Source organism: Seriola aureovittata, chromosome 7 (genome assembly GCF_021018895.1).
Source record: "Seriola aureovittata isolate HTS-2021-v1 ecotype China chromosome 7, ASM2101889v1, whole genome shotgun sequence".
NCBI classification, from domain to species: domain Eukaryota; kingdom Metazoa; phylum Chordata; class Actinopteri; order Carangiformes; family Carangidae; genus Seriola; species Seriola aureovittata.
The window spans coordinates 1215411-1235148 of NC_079370.1; the positions used below are offsets into that span (position 1 = coordinate 1215411).

The 19738-nt window shown below is 40.6% G+C and overlaps 2 protein-coding genes across 5 annotated transcripts in view; one reads left to right on the plus strand and one right to left on the minus strand.

The window, feature by feature from the left end:
* rgl2 (ral guanine nucleotide dissociation stimulator-like 2) overlaps nucleotides 1–8581 on the plus strand; it is a 29661-nt gene extending 21080 nt beyond the window's left edge. For all 3 annotated transcript variants that reach the window (XM_056381887.1, XM_056381888.1, XM_056381890.1), the window contains 9 exons: nucleotides 2055–2114; nucleotides 3205–3291; nucleotides 3391–3423; nucleotides 3904–4025; nucleotides 4150–4236; nucleotides 4890–4983; nucleotides 5178–5402; nucleotides 5637–5751; nucleotides 6348–8581. In XM_056381887.1, the coding sequence (XP_056237862.1) occupies nucleotides 2055–2114; nucleotides 3205–3291; nucleotides 3391–3423; nucleotides 3904–4025; nucleotides 4150–4236; nucleotides 4890–4983; nucleotides 5178–5402; nucleotides 5637–5751; nucleotides 6348–6529 (1005 nt within the window). In that variant the 3' untranslated portion in view covers nucleotides 6530–8581. The remainder of the gene's footprint in view (nucleotides 1–2054; nucleotides 2115–3204; nucleotides 3292–3390; nucleotides 3424–3903; nucleotides 4026–4149; nucleotides 4237–4889; nucleotides 4984–5177; nucleotides 5403–5636; nucleotides 5752–6347) is intronic.
* A 410-nt stretch (nucleotides 8582–8991) lies between these two features.
* Nucleotides 8992–19073, minus strand: dnase2 (deoxyribonuclease II, lysosomal). 2 transcript variants are annotated; one of them, XM_056381895.1, is made up of 7 exons: nucleotides 18729–19073; nucleotides 16879–16976; nucleotides 16527–16698; nucleotides 15564–15669; nucleotides 14366–14530; nucleotides 11282–11500; nucleotides 8992–11060 (listed from the first exon to the last, which is right to left on the minus strand). In XM_056381895.1, the coding sequence occupies exons 2-7, from the start codon at nucleotides 16974–16976 to the stop codon at nucleotides 10690–10692; spliced, it is 1131 nt and encodes a 376-aa protein (XP_056237870.1). In that variant the 5' UTR covers nucleotides 18729–19073; the 3' UTR covers nucleotides 8992–10689. The 2 variants fall into 2 exon arrangements, with proteins under 2 accessions (XP_056237870.1, XP_056237869.1); XM_056381894.1 differs by lacking the exon at nucleotides 18729–19073 and adding an exon at nucleotides 18646–18723.
* Nucleotides 19074–19738: the final 665 nt, after the last annotated feature.

A 19738-nucleotide genomic window follows, 5' to 3' on the forward strand; every position in this document is an offset into this window, starting at 1 on the left:
CGACCATCAACATCAGCATGCTAACCTGCTCACCATATCTATATTGACATGTTGCTGTTAACAGGAACTGTAAGTCATGCATGCAAATTTTGCAGGTGATTAATCATAACCCAAGTATATACAAATCAAAATTGACATTGGCATAAAGTTGTTACAATTCACCCAGAGGGGAACATGAATATCTGATCTAAATTTAATCCATCCAATAAATGTTGAGACATTTTGCTCAAAACCACAAATATCAACCTCATGTACTAGAGGAAAATGCAGGGGATCACCACAGTCTGTAGGGGACCATGAGTGTGTTACTTAATCTGAATCCACCCAATAGTTAGAGATATTTGAGTCTGGACCAAAGTGTTGAACTTGGGCCAGCTGACAGACTGACATCGTCTCTCTACAGTCACGCTGCCAGCATGGTTAAAAACAACAACAACCGCAAGCATAGCTGTTGAACCTCAAACTGAAAAACCACATGACTCTTTTGCACTTTGGCTGATATGTCACATCCTGGTGACTCGCATCTCATCATTTGAACAGCAGTTCAGAAACATTTATTAATGTTCCTGTCAGGTGCCACCACTGGTTCACATTTTTGGCTAAAGACTGTCGAGCCTCATCCTCAGCTGCAAACAACATTCACTGTGGGAGATTTAGGACTTCTTTAAAGACCAGAAACCAGTCTAATCTGGTTGAGAACAACTGCCCTTATTCTGTCAACACTTTCACTTCAGTGTTAGACACCCATCTGAAGAAGAACATTATATTTAGTTTGCACTGTGTCAGAGAGTTGGGGAAATTGGCAGGATTAGCTGTGTTTTGATTTGCTCTAATGGTGCAGTGCAAGCATCAATACCTTTGCATTAGCTGCGATTTTACCCATGATACCCTCTAAGGAATTCATCCAAACATTTGCTTTCATTTTGAAAGCTTCACTCTGAGCTTTGATGCCAGAAAAACACCACCGCCTTCTGTTGGCCTTTGATTTTTTCAGCACAAGTACTCGCTTCCCTTCATCTCACTGCTTGTCTTAAAATGACTACGACTAGCAGTCAGGGTGTAAGATGAATGATTCAGACTAATAAAAGACTAATAAAAGTTAGAAGAAAAGAAATTATTCACCACTCTGTCACTGGAGCATTTCACAGAGTAATAACACATGTTTATGACAGGCTATTTCTTGGCTAATGGATGTCATGACTGAGCTGTAGACGGAGCAGTGCTGAAGGGTACCATTATTAATTCTATAAAAATTAATCAAAAAATAATGTTCATATTAGTTGTAATGACAGAATTGGTTTTTGTCTAGTTTACCAATGCATTTATTGTCATTTGTATTTTTTGTATATTTTATATCACCTTGAATATTTATTTTTATAAAATAAAAGCCCATATATATAGCCTATAAATGCTAGGTGTCACATATTCATAACTGAATATTCTGTGTCCCAGTAAAACGTCTCTATGGTTTAGAAATAGATGAAAAATGGACCTTGAAAGTGGCATTATTAACAAAATGACATATCTATGTTAATAACAGATTGCATGTCTTCCCCTGACTCTGGAGTTGCCCTCAGCTCAAAGGAGCATTTTAATGTCTTTCAGCTCAGCTGTATTGTTTTGGTTCAATGCCACATGCTCTTATTGGTTTTTTGTTTTGTTTTGTTTTGTTTTTAGAAAGCATTGATAAACCCACTGTGCACTGCTTCCTCAGCACCAAACAGCAGACAGACGCAGTTAGAGACAAGCTGGTGAACTTATGGAACATTTAGCAGCTAAGAATCCAGATATTTCCCTCAGGAGCTGATGGAAACCAGATCAGAGCTAAATAAGAGGCAATATTTGAATGTCATCAGGTGACAGGAAACACGGCTCCAAATGAATGATAATGTTGATCCGTATCTGCTTGTTCGGTAACATGTTGACGTTGACTTAAAAGAGTTTCACAGCCCAAAATCTGCAAACACTTCCAAACTCCATCTGATGATGAAGATCAATTCCTGTTTTCAAGGTCAAAAATAAAGGGAAGACTTTCCCTTACTTTTGTCTTGCAGGAGGGAACGTCAAAGTTTGCCAACATTGACAACAGGCTCAACAGCAGACATCTTAATAAGGTAAGCAGAGTGGAAATGGAGACTTATGATGGCGGTTTAGCGTTCGGGGAGGCTGGTTTGTTTGTGAAAGGGTTGAACATTTAGGTTACAGATAATGATCTTCCTTAACAACCACTTGAAAACAGAAGACGGCTGTTGTACGAGTCTGCACTCAGGTGTAAATGGTTGTACTTGTACAAATATGTCTCTTGAAAGTCTCAGATATGCCACATACATAGTTTAACGTTTGTAAATTATTCTCACTGGAGTGTCGAATCATTTAGGGGTTACATCACCAAGACATTTCAGATAGCTTCAGTCACAGAGGAGCAACTTAAAACAACCTCAGCGTTTATCGCTGAGGCAAAACCTCAGATCTTCAAGCACATGAGAAAAACAAAAAAAATTCATGAACTTAACATCTCACGTTTGGTGTGAATACCAACCATTTTAGCCTGAAGGATTGTACATCCCCACAGGCCTTTAGGGAGACCTTGGAACATTTGGAAATGATGTAAGACCCTGCAAAAGTGTCATTAGTATTGTAAAAGTTAGGGGACAGAGATATGGTATAATGTCTTTGGAAAATGATCTGTATTTTTGGGGCTTAGAGAAGGAGAAGGCATGACACGAGTCTTATTTTATATACAGTGCATGTTCTGCTCTGCACGGTTTTAATGTCACCAACATGCGAGTGGTTAAAAGCACATTAATGAAAAGCTCCATGGCTTTGCTGCAAGATTAATAACAGATTACATCCTAAAACTACTTGAAAATAGTGTTTTCCTACAAAAAGCTACATTCAAACGATGATACAGATGTCACGGCGCTAAGCAGGGGGTGTATCAGGAGTTTGATGGAGGGCTGTAAGAGGGATCGACCAGCATGCGGCAACAAAGTGGAACAGAGCTGTTGTCTGTCCCTGTGTGTGTGTGTGTGTGTGTGTGTGTGTGTGTGTGTGTGTGTGTGTGTGTGTGTGTGTGTGTGTGTGTTTGAAAAATAGCTGCGGGCGGCTGCTCTGAAATGCCTCGCTGTGAGGGCTCTTTACGATGTGGATAGAAATCTCTGGGGAACTGATGAAACACCTTTTCCTTTTTTTGTCTCAACACAGTCCAATGCCCAGGGCACCGTGCCCTACCTGGGTATCTTCCTCACAGACCTCACCATGCTGGACACAGCTGTCAAAGACAGGCTGGATGTAAGTTCATCTCTATCAAGGGGAAACCTGGTCAGATCCCCTGGAAGTTGCTCAGTATTTTCCAATGATCAGACTTACAACCTGTCACTTCCTTTGCAGAATGGCTACATCAACTTTGACAAAAGGAGAAGGGTGAGTGTTGCAATACGTATTACTTTGAAATTTGAAAGGTTAAAAGATGAATACATTATCTGCTGCAGTGCTCCTGAATGAGGATGTCCTTAAACTTAGCTGATGATTAGATAATGAACAGTTTTCGACGAGTGAAGCAGCAAAATAAGCTTCACTTTCTGCAGCATTAACGGCTCTAACAGGCTGCAAGCAGTAAGGACTCCGACGGTGAGAATTGGAGCACCCTGACAAAAATCCTGTGACCCTGAGATAATAGAAGCTACAGTAAGAAGAGAGATAGGAAGGATCGTTTTCAAGATAAGAGTGTATTAGAGTGAGCAGAGGTAACAGAATTTCTGAGGGAGGAAATGATTAAGTGGAAAGTGCCGTGAAGTCCTAGATGAGAAAAAAAGTTGCTGCACAGTAATACTAGATCAGCCAACATGTGTGCTTTTTTTATTTATTATGAAACCTTGCGGTGATGCGGCTCTTTGTTAACAGGAATTTGAGGTTTTAGCTCAAATCCGGCTCCTGCAGTCTTCCTGCAAAAACTGTGTTTTCAGCACTGACGAGTCCTTCATGCAGTGGTATCACAGCGTACCTACACTAACAGAGGAGGAAAGGTAAACACACCTTCAGTTACTGATTATGAAAACATCTTGAATGCATTCAATTTTTTTTTAATTTGAGCAAGTTATGTTTGTTGCCGTCACTGAGAAATTGTGTTTGTGATGATCTCTATCACAGTTACAGACTGTCCAATGAAATCGAAGCGCCCAGTGAGCCGAGCCCCCGTGGCCTTACTCCAACAGTCATCATCACACAGTGCCCAGAGTAAGCCGAGCTGAGCGTCACACACACTTAAACACAAACTATAAATGATATAATATTCGCACAAAGAGCCTTACAGTTCATAATATCCAGTAGGATTTAGGTTGTTTTTGACTCTTCGTTCATGATAAAACTAAGAGGCCGCTCCAGCACTTTTACACATGACATTTAATTTACACATCACAAGGAGAACTACACGGAGAGTGAAAACAGGTGCATGATACCTTTCTGTCCTTCTGAAGGAGCGTCTCAAAAGTACTTGAGGCTGTGAGTTCCTGTGTCTGATGACGGCCAGTACAGCGTTGCATTGTGGGAAATGTATCGTTTTGGTGCTTGACTCTATCATCTAAGTCAAAATATGATTCCATTTTAACCATTATTTATTTATTTATTTTATGACAGAATGAATGTATGAATTAGTGCTTGAAGAATTTGTTGATTAATCAGTAGTAAAATGAGCTAAATGCTAATATTAGCATATCACCATAGCCACCATCTGAGTTCAAACATTTCCTTAGGCTCTGAGAAATTTTGTTTTCCAGCATTTTGTAGACTAGTGATTAAATAATTAACAGAAAAAAAGCAATTGGATTAAATGAATAATGAAAACAATCATTATTTGCATCCCTAATTTGAATGTGTTCATGTGTTGGCAGCTTGAGCACGTCGCGGACCAGCCTGGCTGGTGACAGCGACAGCCTCTTTGACTTCCCCTCACCTGTCAACAACCTGCTGTCAAAACTCACAAAGGTAATATCCTGGTATTCATGTGTTTAAACCAACTGTGCATTTATATTAGCTCGTTTCAAAGACGCTGTTCGCAGAAGCAGCTCTTTTTCGCTTTTGTCTAAATCTACATGACAGCGACTCAACTCGGTCATTATTCCAGAAGAACAATCATGTCCTTGGTTATCATTAGCAATGTCACTTTTATTCTATTGCAGCATATGAGATCTCCATCTGTGTCCTGTCTGGATGTTGACACGTCGCCTCCTACCAATGACTCCACCCCCGCCGCGTTGACTCCAACCACTCCCACAAAATCCCACCGCCGATCGGCCTCCTGCGGCAACAACCCCCCCAATAACATCCAAGGCTCTGGGCCCGACATGCGAATCATCAGGATACGGATGGACCTGCAGGATGGAAACCTATACCGAAGCATACTGGTAATAATTCACACTATTTGATTCTAATTTACAGCAGCAGCCGTGACATTGTCGAAAATGCTCTGTCCCAAATTATCTGTGACACGGTGCACTTAAAGCTTCACTTCCTCTTATCTGCAAGGATCCCGTAATGATAGTCATCAGAATCAGATCCTCAGGATACAATGGACCTAGGATATCATTATTGCAAATCAAGCTGTCCTAGTGTCATTGTTATTCTCCTCTCTCCCCCAGGTTACGAGCAATGATAAGACCCCCACTGTGATCAGCTCTGCCTTAGAAAAGCACAATCAGGACCCCAAACAGGCGTCCAAATATGAGCTGATCCAGCTTCTGCCTGAAGGAAGAGGTAACGATCTAAAGAGGAACGAATCCCCTCCAGCTGTCTGAAATGTACATTGTGTTTCTGAAGCCAGTTTTATGTCAAAATGGAGAAAAAAACCTGAATAATAATGATAATTTGACTTTTAAAAATCATACAGAGAGAAAATGATTACGATGTTGGTTGTTTGCTGAATGTTTGGTGCAGAAAGTCCCTCTGTGTGCAGAAATCAGTTTTGCTTTTTGTTACATCACTTACATGTTTGACCTTCACTGTGCAGAATAATGTATGTGCAGAGTTTAACACCAGAAGTCTGTTCACGTCCGGCCGCTGAGGGAGGAGAGCTTCTCTGTGCTCAGCTTTAATCTGACTTTAAGATGGGGACATAAACAAGATTGATTTTGTGACACAGCTACAGCCGTTTGTTTGTAGTTTGGAGACAATTGTGGTCAAGTGTGCAACTTGTAAGACAACAGTGGAGATATGACGGAGGGAGAGCGAGAGAGAGAAGGAAGGAAGGAAGGAAGGACATGCATTCCTCACCTAGACGTGATCCGGAGATGTTGTGGTTCACGGTCGAGAAGCTCTATTGAATCTTTGTCTCTCTTCTTCTCTTGACGCAGAACTGGTCATCCCTGCTACAGGAAACGTCTTCTACGCCATGACATCATCTAGTGTTGACTTCCTGTTGAGGAGGAAAGGCGGGAACACTCCTCTCGGCTCACAGCCGATCAGCACAGAGACGAGCGCCACGTTTCCTCGAATCAAGGCCAAGGGGAGGAGACTGGTCAGGACTCTGTTTTGACGTCAGATTTTCCTCGACTTTGTTCACAGCACAGTGACATTTTTCTCGTGCTCCTGACATGAACGCAGAGCGATCCCTCACAGACAGATAATGTGGCCTTCTCCGTGCAAAACAAACAAACAAAAAAAAAAACTCTACATCTGCCTTTATCCCATGCTCCTACAAAGCTGGTTCTACCAAAACACCAAGACCAAGACCACGTGAGTCAGACGTTTCAGACCCCTGCCGCCCCTCTGTGTCCACCACAGCCGTCTGCTGCTGAAGAACACTGTCAGTTTTTTTCCAAACAATATGCATAACTAATTTACACCCAGAGGAAAAGCAATGGAAGCCTTTTAACTGAGTGATTTTGGTGCTGGCTCTCGAGTCCCAGTCAGGTAGCACTTAAAAAACATTTCTTTTTCTTTTTTTTTCTCATTCCATCTCAATGAATAAGATGTGTTTTTAATTACCACCAAGAAATCCCTTGTTGTCGTGTGCCTCAGCTGTGAGTGACATGTCCAAATGTAAGAAGATTTAATTGGTCAGAACGTGTTTTCAGTGATCACCCATGAGGCCGTCGGAGGATTTACGACTGTTTTGGGGAAGAATCATGATGAAATCTGAAAGTACAGAGCCTGTCTGGTCTGGTCCTGGTAAACAACACACATCAGGAGGACACGTGGAAGAAGATGCAGGGGATGTGCATCATTGTAGCAAAACACTGGAGCTTGTCATATGAGATATATGTTTTTTGTATATATTTATATATTTTGTACGTCTGCGTGATGTCAACATTGTGTTTACACTGGCAAGGAGCTCTATGTCCATATGTCTGAATTGTCAAGTAACTAATTCATCAAGGAAAAATACATCAAATACCTGCAGTGTCCACTTTAAAACAGGCCAGCACATGTAAAACATAAAGCTGCATTAATCTATATTTTTATATTAACATCAAATCGTAAATGTGAAGGTGAAAAAGTTGTGAAGAACCTGTGTCCGATCATCACCGACTCTGCAGCTCTAGTGAGGTTTTTTAGCTTGTTTTGGTTACACAGCCCAGAAATGTATGTCATGGTTCCCTGTCACAGCTGTTGTCAAAACCTTTTCAAGCAGCAGCAGTTTTCAGCAAAAAACAAACAAACAAAAAAAAGCTCTAACTAGCAAACAGACAGTAAAACATCTAGAAGTGAAATATCTGAGTGAGCCAAATTCTCTCAGAAGTTGCTAGAGACCAAACTAGAACTAAAGCAGTGTAATATGGACTTGTTTTCATTAGACGGACAGACAGACAACTCTCGCAGCTGTCAGCGAAACAACTTAATAAGGCAATAATATACTAAACAGCTCATTTCGGTGCATTTCTTCCCCCTGGTGGCCAAAAACTCATTACTGCAGCTTTAAAAACAACTAGCAGCTTTTCTAACCTTGTGGCTTTGCTTCAGTTTATCACTGTGGTGCCAAACCCATAAGGACAACAATAAGAAAAAGAACTATATATATATATATATATATATATATATATATATATAAATCTATATATATAAATCACCGGTTAGGTTTAAGGTTTTCCAGGTCTGAACTTCTCAACAGAGCATAAGCTAAACTTAATTTATGCAGACTTTGCAGCAGCTCAGCAGGACACATCTTCACTGCTGTTTACATTCAGTACAAAGACTCAGCTCTGATCGCTCTTTTTGGAACAACTTCAGTGTAGGTTTGAAACACCCAACCTCGACTTTGACATAAGTCTTGTGACCTCTGGTTGTCGTAATCCCTGCTCAACGCTGGTGAGGCCTCCTTATCGGCCGAGGCACGAGCATGACTGGACCGGGGAGAGGGTTCTGGGTAATAATAGATGACGTGTGCTAGCGTAATGCTATGCGACTGATTGCTTTAGTGCCTTTCTCTAAAGGGTGCTCACCTTTCCCATGATTGCATTAGAATGTATACAGTATACATGGAGGCAATGCAGTCACCTCCAGTGCTGTGTAGTCTCACATCAAAGCTCTTTATGCACTACATACAGGATGTCCTATTTTTGTGGTAATAAATTTACTTTTATATGAATTTCATTGCTTTTGACTGATGTGCTGTAACATCTTCCAGGTCCAATACAGACATACCTTCCATGCTGCTGATTATCCCATCAAAAGAATTAAGACTGTCTCCACATGTCAAATTCTGACATTTCTATTTTTCTCACAGATAAAGAAAACAAAGCAAGGTGAACATACATCAGCTACAAAAAAAAATACACCTCTGTTCTAGTGTTTTTGTTCAGATTCAAGACAGCCAGCATCTCTATCTTCAAGCAAAATCAAGGTCAGAACGAATGTATGTGGAACGAGACATAACAAAACATATTTCTGGATATGTCAGAAAAGCACATCTGAAATACACAGACACTCTTTCAAACCCAGTTAATAATACAAACATTCATTAAACACAAAAGTATTAAAGCATTCCTCACACCTGAATGTTGTCAGTGTCTGTAATTTAATATCGTCAGTAAAAAGTGTGCGTGTGCTCAATGTTACAATTAATCCCACATGTTCATGAATTTAAAATCCCATAAAAATCCATTTTCATACAGTTTCAATGAAGCAAAGCCTGATGCTCTCCCTGAGAACAAACCCACAAACCAGCTAATGTTGATTTAAACATAAAAAGTCAGAGTTAATGAAGCAGCACTCATCCAGTTCAGTTTCGGTTAAAACAGTACGCAGCGGCTGTAAAGACACTCGACACCATTTCTTTCATTTAAGGTGCCACTTTGAGGCTTTCATCATATTTCCCACAAACCCCTCTGCTTCCCATCAGATCTGACTTCTTGTCCTCCTTCAGCATTGTTCTGGATGCTTTAAACATAGAGGAGGATGTAACAGCAAAAAACATGGAACAAATGAATGAACAAGCAAAACAGTTTTTGTGCTTTAAAAGTCCCTGACAACAAGTTTTGTCAGTCAGTGTTTTACTGTGAGTAACGGAGTCCTGCATGAACACACCATCTTCTGCTAAACTTGGGTCAGTTTTGTTTATTTTCAATGAGAGACGTCTGTGTTTTTCTCTGTGCTCTTCCCACTGGTCTGAAGTGGGTGAGACTCAGTTGAACAGAGGTGCTGTCACGCACGTCTGCGCACCGGATTTATAAACCTTAATTCAGAATCTGACGTCAGTTGTTTGGTCACTGGCAGTCGAGGATACTCAAACCACACAACCACAGAAGTTTTTAACTCCTGACAGATAAAGATAAAGATACCTAAGAATGTTTTGTTTTACTTTCAGTCATGAATATTTAATAGTATAAAGACATCTTATCGAGTGTTATCCAGTGTGATCGAGAGCTGAAGTCAAACAGTAACTTCCAGTCTCTGCTCCGTCACTACAGCGATTACTAAAAGCCTTGGAGCAGAGCCTGTCTCCACAGTCTGTCATGTGGCTCGCTTTATGTGTGTTTAGATAAGGACGGTAGTTTTTATATCAATGATTATTCATATTTATGTATTTAGCTGCCTTTAATGAACACCATTTCCCATAAGCCTAAATTGGACTAAATTTCCCGGCTGGACAGAAAAGGGGCGTCCATGAACAGTTTGAGGGGTGGTGGTTAGTGCAGACATGTCTGTAATAACAGCAGCACAGAGAGGTTTTTAGACAGCAGGGATTACAATTAGAAACCAATTGATGTTGATGCAAAGTACCATTACTGCTACACTTTCATTATTTAACCTTTTTGTGCTCACAAAGAAATCTTTGTTTAACTTAAGATTTCATTTTCTCATGGCAGCTGCTGTAGTGGAGCTGATTTGTCTTGGAAAGTAAATTTTAAATTATAAAGCTTCATTTTTCATGAAAGACCGATGAAAGAAATGTTGAGCGACGGCACTGAGTTTCAGAAGCAAGCGGAACAGAGGCCGACCCGGACATGACGTCATGACTCCGGGTCACCATACATTTAAGGGAATGACTGCGTCACCTCAAACTATCACAAAAGCACATAATTGTAGAAATCATCATATTAATTTCAAAATGGTAGACATGGGTCATCTCACTAAACATAGAAGGAAATATATACAATCAACAAAATGTTGAAATATTCCTCTTAGAAACACGCGGGATGCAGCGTAATGGCCTTACTCACGCCCCGGTTGACCCATCTGTCTCCAGCAGCTGCATCAACAGCTGGTTCCTCCTCCACACGCCTCACACTGTAACGCCGCCGTCCGGTAAGCCTTCCACACCACCGGGTCCTGCAGACACACCGTGCCTCCGCCTCGCTTCTCCTCCGCCTCGTTCCGGTTTATGTCTCCCACACACACCCAGCCTCCTCCCTTGACGCCGTCCCCCGCCGCCTTGGGGCTGACGGCCCACTTGGAGTGATCCTGGCTGGTTTTGAAAGTGAACGTCTGCCCCGGGTTGATGAGGCTGATGTCCAGGACGTTCCAGCCCAGCGAGCAGTCGGAAGGGAGGACGCCTGTGGAGCGAACCCAGAACTGGACCAAGAGGTCTGACCCGAGGGCCGGGGCCACCCAGGAGTGATAGAGGTCTGATGAAGCAGAGAGGGAAGATGGGTGAGAACATGTTTTTATTTTTTATTTCCTGTAAACTGTCTGCATGCTCTTTATAATATCATAATAGGTCACTCAAAAAGTGACGTATTTGAATATCACAGTAAGATCTTTTCATGTTCACACTAAAAAACTAAACGTGAAGGTGAACTGCAGCCAGAACAAACTTTAAACTACTTTTATTTCTCCAAAGTCGTACCATTGTCAAAAGAAGATCCTTTGGCAAAGCTGATGAAGTTGGTTCCATCCTTTGAGGTCAAAGTCACGCTGCGATTGGACACGGCTTTGGCATGTGGAAAGATGTGACCAGACAGATGTTTCTTCTCACAGACGGCAGCCAGCGCAGGCACCAGGGACGCCAAGGACTCGGGGACATCGCAGTCGTACACATTAGGCTGATTGATCTGCAGCTGCTCTCCTGTGGTGCCAAACAAATGAGATTTAAGGCAAAGGCTGCTAACGGCACTCAGGAATCACAACTTGCTTAGTTCAGTAAACGAAGAGCACCGTCTCGGTCACATTTTTGTAAAGGAACAACCTGCAACTTTGCACAGCTGTTTACAGCAATGAGGAAAATACATGTATGTGTTTTTGGAGTTATTTTCTTACATGTAATTTTCCTTCCTTTGTTTTTTTACAACCTTTATTTATCGACAGTTACTCCAGGTGTTCACACTGCCTCTGTCCCAGTAGATTTCTCCCTGTAGGATTCTTCATGTAAAACAGCAGTGATGGAGAGTAACTTGTGTCAGTTACTGGGTGAAAAGAAAAACCACGTACACATTTCTTTCACAAGGCTTTTGAATAAACTTTTAAATATTTCACATACTTCTGCATTCATTGCCTATTGGTGTTTCTGTTTCTATTGTTTTTATTTTTTTTGTCTAGAGTAATTTGTCTGCATGTGTTTGTCGTTCATTTTGTTTTTGTAACTATTATTATTATTATTATTATAAAAAGACAGTTTGTTGTTGTCAGTAACAACACAACACTTAACTGTAATTCTAACCTCAGCACATTGTGCACTTCAGCTGCTTACTGAGCTCCATTATGGCTGCAAGTGAGGATCGCTTTCATTATTAATTAATCAGCGCATTATTTTCGAATTAATTGATTCATCATTTATTCAACACAATGTCAGTAATGTCCATCACGATTTCCCAGAGCCCCCCGGTGATGTCTTCAAACAGCTTGTTTTGTCCGACCAACAGTCCCAACCTCAAATATATTTAATCCAAATTTATATAAAACTGAGATAAGCAGCAAATCATCATATTTGAGAAGCTGAAACCAGAGAATGTTTGTCGCATTAAGCCGTGATAGATGCCCTGACTTCTCCCTTCCTGACTTGGTTTTGTTTGAGTGAAATGCCTCAACTGCCCCTGAGTGTATTACCATGAAATGTGTTCACACATTCATACCGCCTTTAGGATGGATGATCTTAGGACTGATATTCCTCTGACTTTTCATCTTGCTTGATAAATAACTTTGAATCACCCAGTGAAATCTCTGTCGATTCAATTCATGACACTTGACTAATCAGTAAATCTACGGTGGCCGTGAGGGCTCAGTAGACAAAACACAAGCAAATAAAAACAGCATTTTTTTTCGGCAACAGGCTAATGCAAGGTGGACAACAAACATGTAATATTATAATGTCATTAGCTCTTTTTTCCAACATCACTGATACATCACATCACACTCCACCTCAGTAACTGCACGAGCCACAAACAGCAACAAGGCGCGTGCCCCAGGTGTGTCTGTGGAATCAGTTGTTTTATTCATTTCCATCGCGCTGAGTGACTTGCAGTATTTCTGTTTGCGGTTGTGTGTCTGAATTTGCAGCGTGTTCATGTATTTGCTTGTGTTTTCTCACTTTGCAGCCTTTTGTTTTTCTGTGCACGTGCTGTCAAACCGATACTACTACTTGTACTTGTGTGTGTTTCTGTAAAGTTGCAGTGTGTTGAGCTTTCAGGGCCACCGTATTAAACAGTTTGTCGTTTCAGTTCTAAATCAATGCATAAAACATAAGCAGTTATGCTAATCAAATCTACAATTAGGCTAATTAAAATATAAATGAGCAAATATTTCTGACAACATATAGTCTTCACATAATGGATAGGTAGTATTTATGAACTCGGTGTAAAAAAAAAAAAAAAAAAACGTAGTAGCTGTGTTAAATTTCCGTTCCGCCTCATTAATGTGCAAATTCATGCTGCAAGGTGTTGTAAAATGAAACGTGACAAGGCTGTGATCACCTTCTGCTGTCGGACACAACATCTATACGCTGCGCATCCACGTCACCCCGGACACTGTGACGCTCTCAACATCCCAGCTGGAGAGGCGAGAGTCTGATGAAACAAATGCCTGCCGCAGTGTGAGGGCCAATATCTCTATGGTTACAAACCTCAATCTAATTACATTACCCCAGGCACTGCCTTAGCAACTGTGCCAACTGCTGGGTCTGCCAGGGAACTGCAGAGGCAGCGCACTGACATGGTGATGACACCTGTTTACGCTGATTATGTTGGTTAGGGATTGTTGCTGTTGTTGTGTCAATACCTGACTGGATTATCAAGTACCTGGGTGACAACGAGACAACAGCACCTGAAGAAACCGCTCTCAAAAAGAGACACCCCTTGTGATAAATAATGCCACAACTACGCTGAAAACATCATTTGTGATTCAATACCTTAAAAAGTGTGTTATGGTTTGACAGAGGCAGAAAATTGTGTTATTTCTATACTTAAAAACAGCAGATACATCCTCATGGGAAACTAAAACTCTACTCAAACTTTTAACTCTTAAGATATATTATATATCATGACAGGTTTTGGAGGCAGGTAAGTGATTGGCTGATATGATAAATAATATGAAACTTAAATAAAAAAGACCTAATATATCAGCAAAACAAAATATCTGCTTATTTTTATTTATAATCTTATAGACAAAATAGCAGCATTTCAGAGGCTGTAGCAACTGGAATTTCTAATATACTGCACAAAAAGTGACCTATTTTTTTCCAATAATATAGATAGGAATTTGAAAATGAACTCTTCGGTTCCTTGTTAATTAAATCGCACTGAGCCAGAACAATATAATGTAATAGCAGACACGAGGCAGAGTATGAATTTTCATTAGCTGTCTGGTCCTTCTCTTCACAACTCACATAACTGTAATGTGATAACACCACCCATCTAAACATCCTCATAAAGTGCTGACTGCGCTTTTACAACAACTCTGCCTGCGCTGAGACGGCCACGTGGCAGGACTCCGGTCTTACCGATGGTCTGGAAGCGGTCGAGCGGGTAGGAGACGCAGATGAAGTTTTGTCCGTTGGTCAGACCGGTGCTGGGGTAATAATACTCTCCTGCCTGACGCACAGGGGGGAAGTGAGGGGTGCTGTGGACCAACCAGAAGCCCTGATTTTTGTCCAGCAGCACAACACCTGAGGAGCAGAGATATTTTAAAATGTCAGCAAATTCATTTCAAGCACCAACAACTGAAAGTTATTCCAGTGTGTAAAGTAGTTCACAAACAATTTGGGACAAAAGAAAAGAAAAACAGACAACGACAAATGGTTATTACTCCAAACAAAACCGTACAGTCGACGTAGCACACATCTATCACAAACTATATGATATCAAAAAATCTCAAAGTCTGCGACTCACTACAGCTGCTCCATAAATCCACCACTTCAACAGAAACACAAATGTTGTTTCACATCATGATCCCGTCTTTCTTAAACATGCAGATTTTTATTAGTTATTTTCCTTGTCTGTTATTTTACACAACTTTTGGATGCTTTCACATTTTGTGCCTTATACATACAAGATACCAGATTTCTGCTGTTGTTAAATCTACCATGTAGTTTTAGTAGTTTTATTTATGGCATTCTTCTGAAGTATTTAAACTGGATTTCCATTTATTTTATATGTATTTCCCCATACATTCACATAGTAAGTAACAAAGGGTCATACAAGTCAACAATACACTCAGTCACCAGCTAAAGTGTTCCTGTTATTATTATTATCATAGTAAAAAAATATTTGAATCTATCATTATTATCTATTATTTTGAAATGTCACCTCCCTCCTTCTGTTCGGGCAGCCTCAGCATTTCTTCACATGTGACGATCAATGCTTTATGAATTTGAGAACTTGGTGTTTAGCCTACACTCACTGACGTAAACGGGGTGGACAACGAAACAGGAAGACTTGTCAGTGCACCTCTAAAACTGAACATTACAACCTTCATGAAGGAGCGGTTTCATTCAGGACTGTTGTATCAGACAACATTCATTTTAGCTGGGTGAAACCAGTATATAAGATTTATAAAGATTTAAGAAATCCATAATTTCATACATTACAACAGACTGACACTTCATACACTGTTGTCCTTATTGGCTTATTTTGACTATTAAGCCAAATGTTCTGCAGCCTGTCTAGGCAATAGGAGTTTCAGACTGTTGTGGTGTTCACCTTTCGTGTGCCCCCCTCCGCTGCGTCCAGTGTTGACAACCCATCTGTCACCAAAGTCCTCAGGTGGCCTCTGGTCATTGTACAGGATGTATGCTACCTCTCTGCTCTGTGAAGGGGGCAGAGGTTGGTTTTCTTTTAGCTGAAGTTAAAAACCATCATATTTGGACACATAACACAAAAACCACAAGCACCATCACGTTTAAGCTGAAACCCAAAATAAAACAGGACTTGGATTAGTTAAGTGTAATTCCTATACATGTTTTGTATGTAGGGTTCTTGCAGTTGAACCTGTTGTGTTACGACTCCAGCAGCTGCAGTGGGACAAACAGACAAGCTGCATACAAATAGACAAGCTAAGTTTTCAGTTCTCATTCTCAGTTTCTTTTTCTGATATAATAATGATGAGTGGTGCTAACAGGAAAAAAGCTTACAACTGCATTTTAATAAGTCTGTCTATGAAGAGAGAAGTCATGAGACTGCAGTGAAAAAGCAGAAGCAGACAAAAATAAATTACATCTGCTTTTGGTATTCTACTTGATGTTGCTTAGGTAAAACCACTCTATGGCTAAAGCTAAAGGGGCAGCCAAATAAATACATACATAATAAAACTAAAGTGAGGACAAAAACAACCCAATCTTATTACAAAAACTTTATCCTTTGGACTTTGAAGATAACATCAATTTTAGAGTAACTGCAGTGTCGAGTCCTTGATTTGTAAGAGATGATCAACTGGATAAATCAATATTTCTAAAGGACGTCATTTGTATTTTAGAGAAATGTCAACAAATCCCTGGCTGTCATAAAAAAGCCTTTGGCTTGACCGTTTCACATTAAACCTGCATATATTTATTGCATGAATAATAAGCAGCTGAAAACTGTGTAATAATTTTAGCCAACATCAGTAAAACAAAACTGAGTTTGTTGAATTTGTTACAGACAAAAAGACACCAAATAGGATCAGACCTTTCCTTGTGAGTACAGTTGTCCGACCGTCCTGCCCAAGGCTCCTGAGGTGTCGTTCACTGTTGCCTTCCCTTCGGTCCATCCCTCGCTCCCTTTGTCCAGAAGTAAATACATTTCACCCTTCTCCGGAGACTTACTGCCATGTTTTTTAGGCAGCTTGTACATATAGAACCTAACAAATAGAATAAAGAGAGAGGAAGACGTTTAACAACCACTTACATTGTTGGACATACTAAATTAATTCTCAAATCACCATGTCGGCTTTAGAGGACATTATGTGACTTATGACACCTATTTGGATTTTTAAAAAAACAAACAAAACATATGTTAAGGAATATAACTGATGAATTACCAATCAACAGCCTCTCCTTGGTCATTGTAGCAGCTGATTGGTGAGGTGCCACCTCCTAGTGGCACAAAGGAGATCAGCAGGGAAAGGAGCAGAACCATCTAAGAGACAAACTTACATTAATCATTTGCAGTTACAAGGGTACTCGGGACATTAGCAAATTAAAAGATACGCTCACATATTTTTCAAATCTATCTTGAAACAGTACTGACATGCCCATGCAAATTGAAAGGGTTATTGGTCACAGTAATTGTTTCTCCTGTTCATACTGGCTGCAGAGAGATCCCATCCTAAATCAACTTAATGTGAGTGATAAGGGACAAAATCCACAGTCTTGGTTCTGTGCAAAATGCATTCCCAGTTAGAAAAAGTAAGTGGGAATCTTCCAAGGTCCACTCTGGTTAGTAACAAATTCCCTCCTTGTGTTTCCAAGGACAGTGTTGCTGAGCTGCCGTGGAGGGATTGTAACAAAAGAAGGACTTTGGTACTAAAAACACTGTAACTCGGGAAAATACCTCCTTGGTTTGTTTAATTCAGACAGATGAAGCTTCAAGTTTATTTCAGCTGAAATCTGTGGTCAGCATGTTGAGTTAAGATATTGGAGCAATCACTCAAGGCTCTAAGACCAGGCAGAACAACCAGAGCTCCACCTGGACCGACCACAACAAGGCCTCGGACTCAGTGCCCCACACATGGATACAGAGTGCTTGGCAATGTACAAAGTTAATAATACACTGATAACCTTCATCAAGAACAAGCACATGTGGAAAACAACACTGGAAGCCAACTCCAGGTAAGGCACATATCAAGGTGATGCATCAGAAGAAAAGTGAACTGCGAGAAATTCCAAAAACAAAACCATGCAGCCTCACAGTGAGCTGCCACCTGCTCTGTCCCCCTCACATACCCCTGCCTCACTGCTGCTGAGACGACCTAATGACACACACCTTCCCCTTCCCCTGACTCTCACATACCCCTGCCCCGTCTCACTGCTGCTGAGACGACCTAATGACACACACCTTCCCCTTCCCCTGACTCTCACATACCCCTGCCCCCGTCTCACTGCTGCTGAGACGACCTAATGACACACACCTTCCCCTGACTCTCACATACCCCTGCCCCCCGTCTCACTGCTGCTGAGACGACCTAATGACACACACCTTCCCCTGACTCTCACATACCCCTGCCCCGTCTCACTGCTGCTGAGACGACCTGATGACACACACCTTTCCCTTCCCCTGACTGAGCTGCTGATCAACGCCACTAACCTAGGGGGAAAAAAACTGAAAATATTCAAAGTGGGCTGACCCTTCCAGCAACCACAACCACATCTCACAACCAATGCACTGAATAACTGAACCTCAAAAATTAATAGTATAAACTAAAATACTAATTAAATAACAACGATAATGACAAAACAATGATAATGTGAGGGATCAAGGCTGAGTGGAAAGGGAATGGAGCAGCCAAGTCATGTTAAAAGGTCTGTTTCAAATAATATATATATAACCCTAACACACACACACACACACACACACACACACTATACTATGCATGCACATAAAGTACTCGAGTAAAGTCTAAGTACTTCAGAAATGTACTTAAGTACAGTACTTGAGTAAATTCACCTCCAATAGTCCAGTACATACAAACATGGGTTTATTTAAATAAAAAAATTAATTAATTCCCAGCACTGGATTTACGAGGGATCGTGCCATACGAGCGAAACAACACACATACTTAAAACATATAACTTTAAGTTACACTGACCATAGAAATCACAGTAAATCCAATTGCACGTCGCAACGGCTGAGCTTGTTACCAACTGTTAAAACCACGATTGAAGCACTTACATTCACCTCTCACTGAGCGTGTGTGTCCTCATTCATGTCCTCAAAAGACTGTAAAGTTGTTTTAAGCATGAAGATCTGCTGTAGTTCCCACACCTTAAGTTTCATCTTGAGCTGCACACATCCTTGTTTCGGCCTGGGACTACAAGAGCGGGACGAGACCGTGACGTGACGCAGCCGTTAGCAGCTAGCTAACAACGGCAGGCAACGTCGCTAAAGAAAAATAACTATTGTAATTTATTTAAACACATCAAAAAAACATAATCGAAGTAGTTTTTCTATAAGAATAAACTATGTATGAAACAATGACTCAGGAAATATACGGTGAAAGCCATATTTAAATACTCCGTAGTTTCCAGGCTCCTGTCTCATCCTTGTCTGAAAGTCCTAGGTTTCAGTCAGATGGTCGGTGACGTCACACGACGGGCGGAGCTGGAGAGAAAAGCCAAAAAATACAATATAAAATAATATAAAATAATATAAAATAATATAAAATAATATAATATAATAAAAATACAATACAATATAATATAATAAAAATACAGGTATTGACTGTGGAGTGACATTGATAGGCTTGAGATAAACATAGACACAATGCATAACTAAAGGTTTTACACTCACAACTCTGAGTAAAACACCGTAATATCACACTAGAAGGATCTATCAATTAGTCATTCCAATAATAATGGAAAACAGGTGCTGACCTGGTTAATAATATTTGAAACGACATACACAAAATGCCTACAGAGTATATTGACCCACACCTAGTATAAATATATATTGCACATGTCCATCCTAAAAGTGGAACTTGAACCTGAATAGTCGCCCTGCTGTTGTTTCGTCCTGTCTGACTCTTTCACAATTTTGGTAAAAATATGATTTCTATTTTGTTACATGCTTTTCTTCTCCTCCTCCTCTGTTCCTCTTCTTTTTTTTAAGTTGTTTATCTGCCTTTATATCACTAGATGATTTGAAGCAAAGGCATTCAAAAGCAGGCCATGTGACAGAATAAT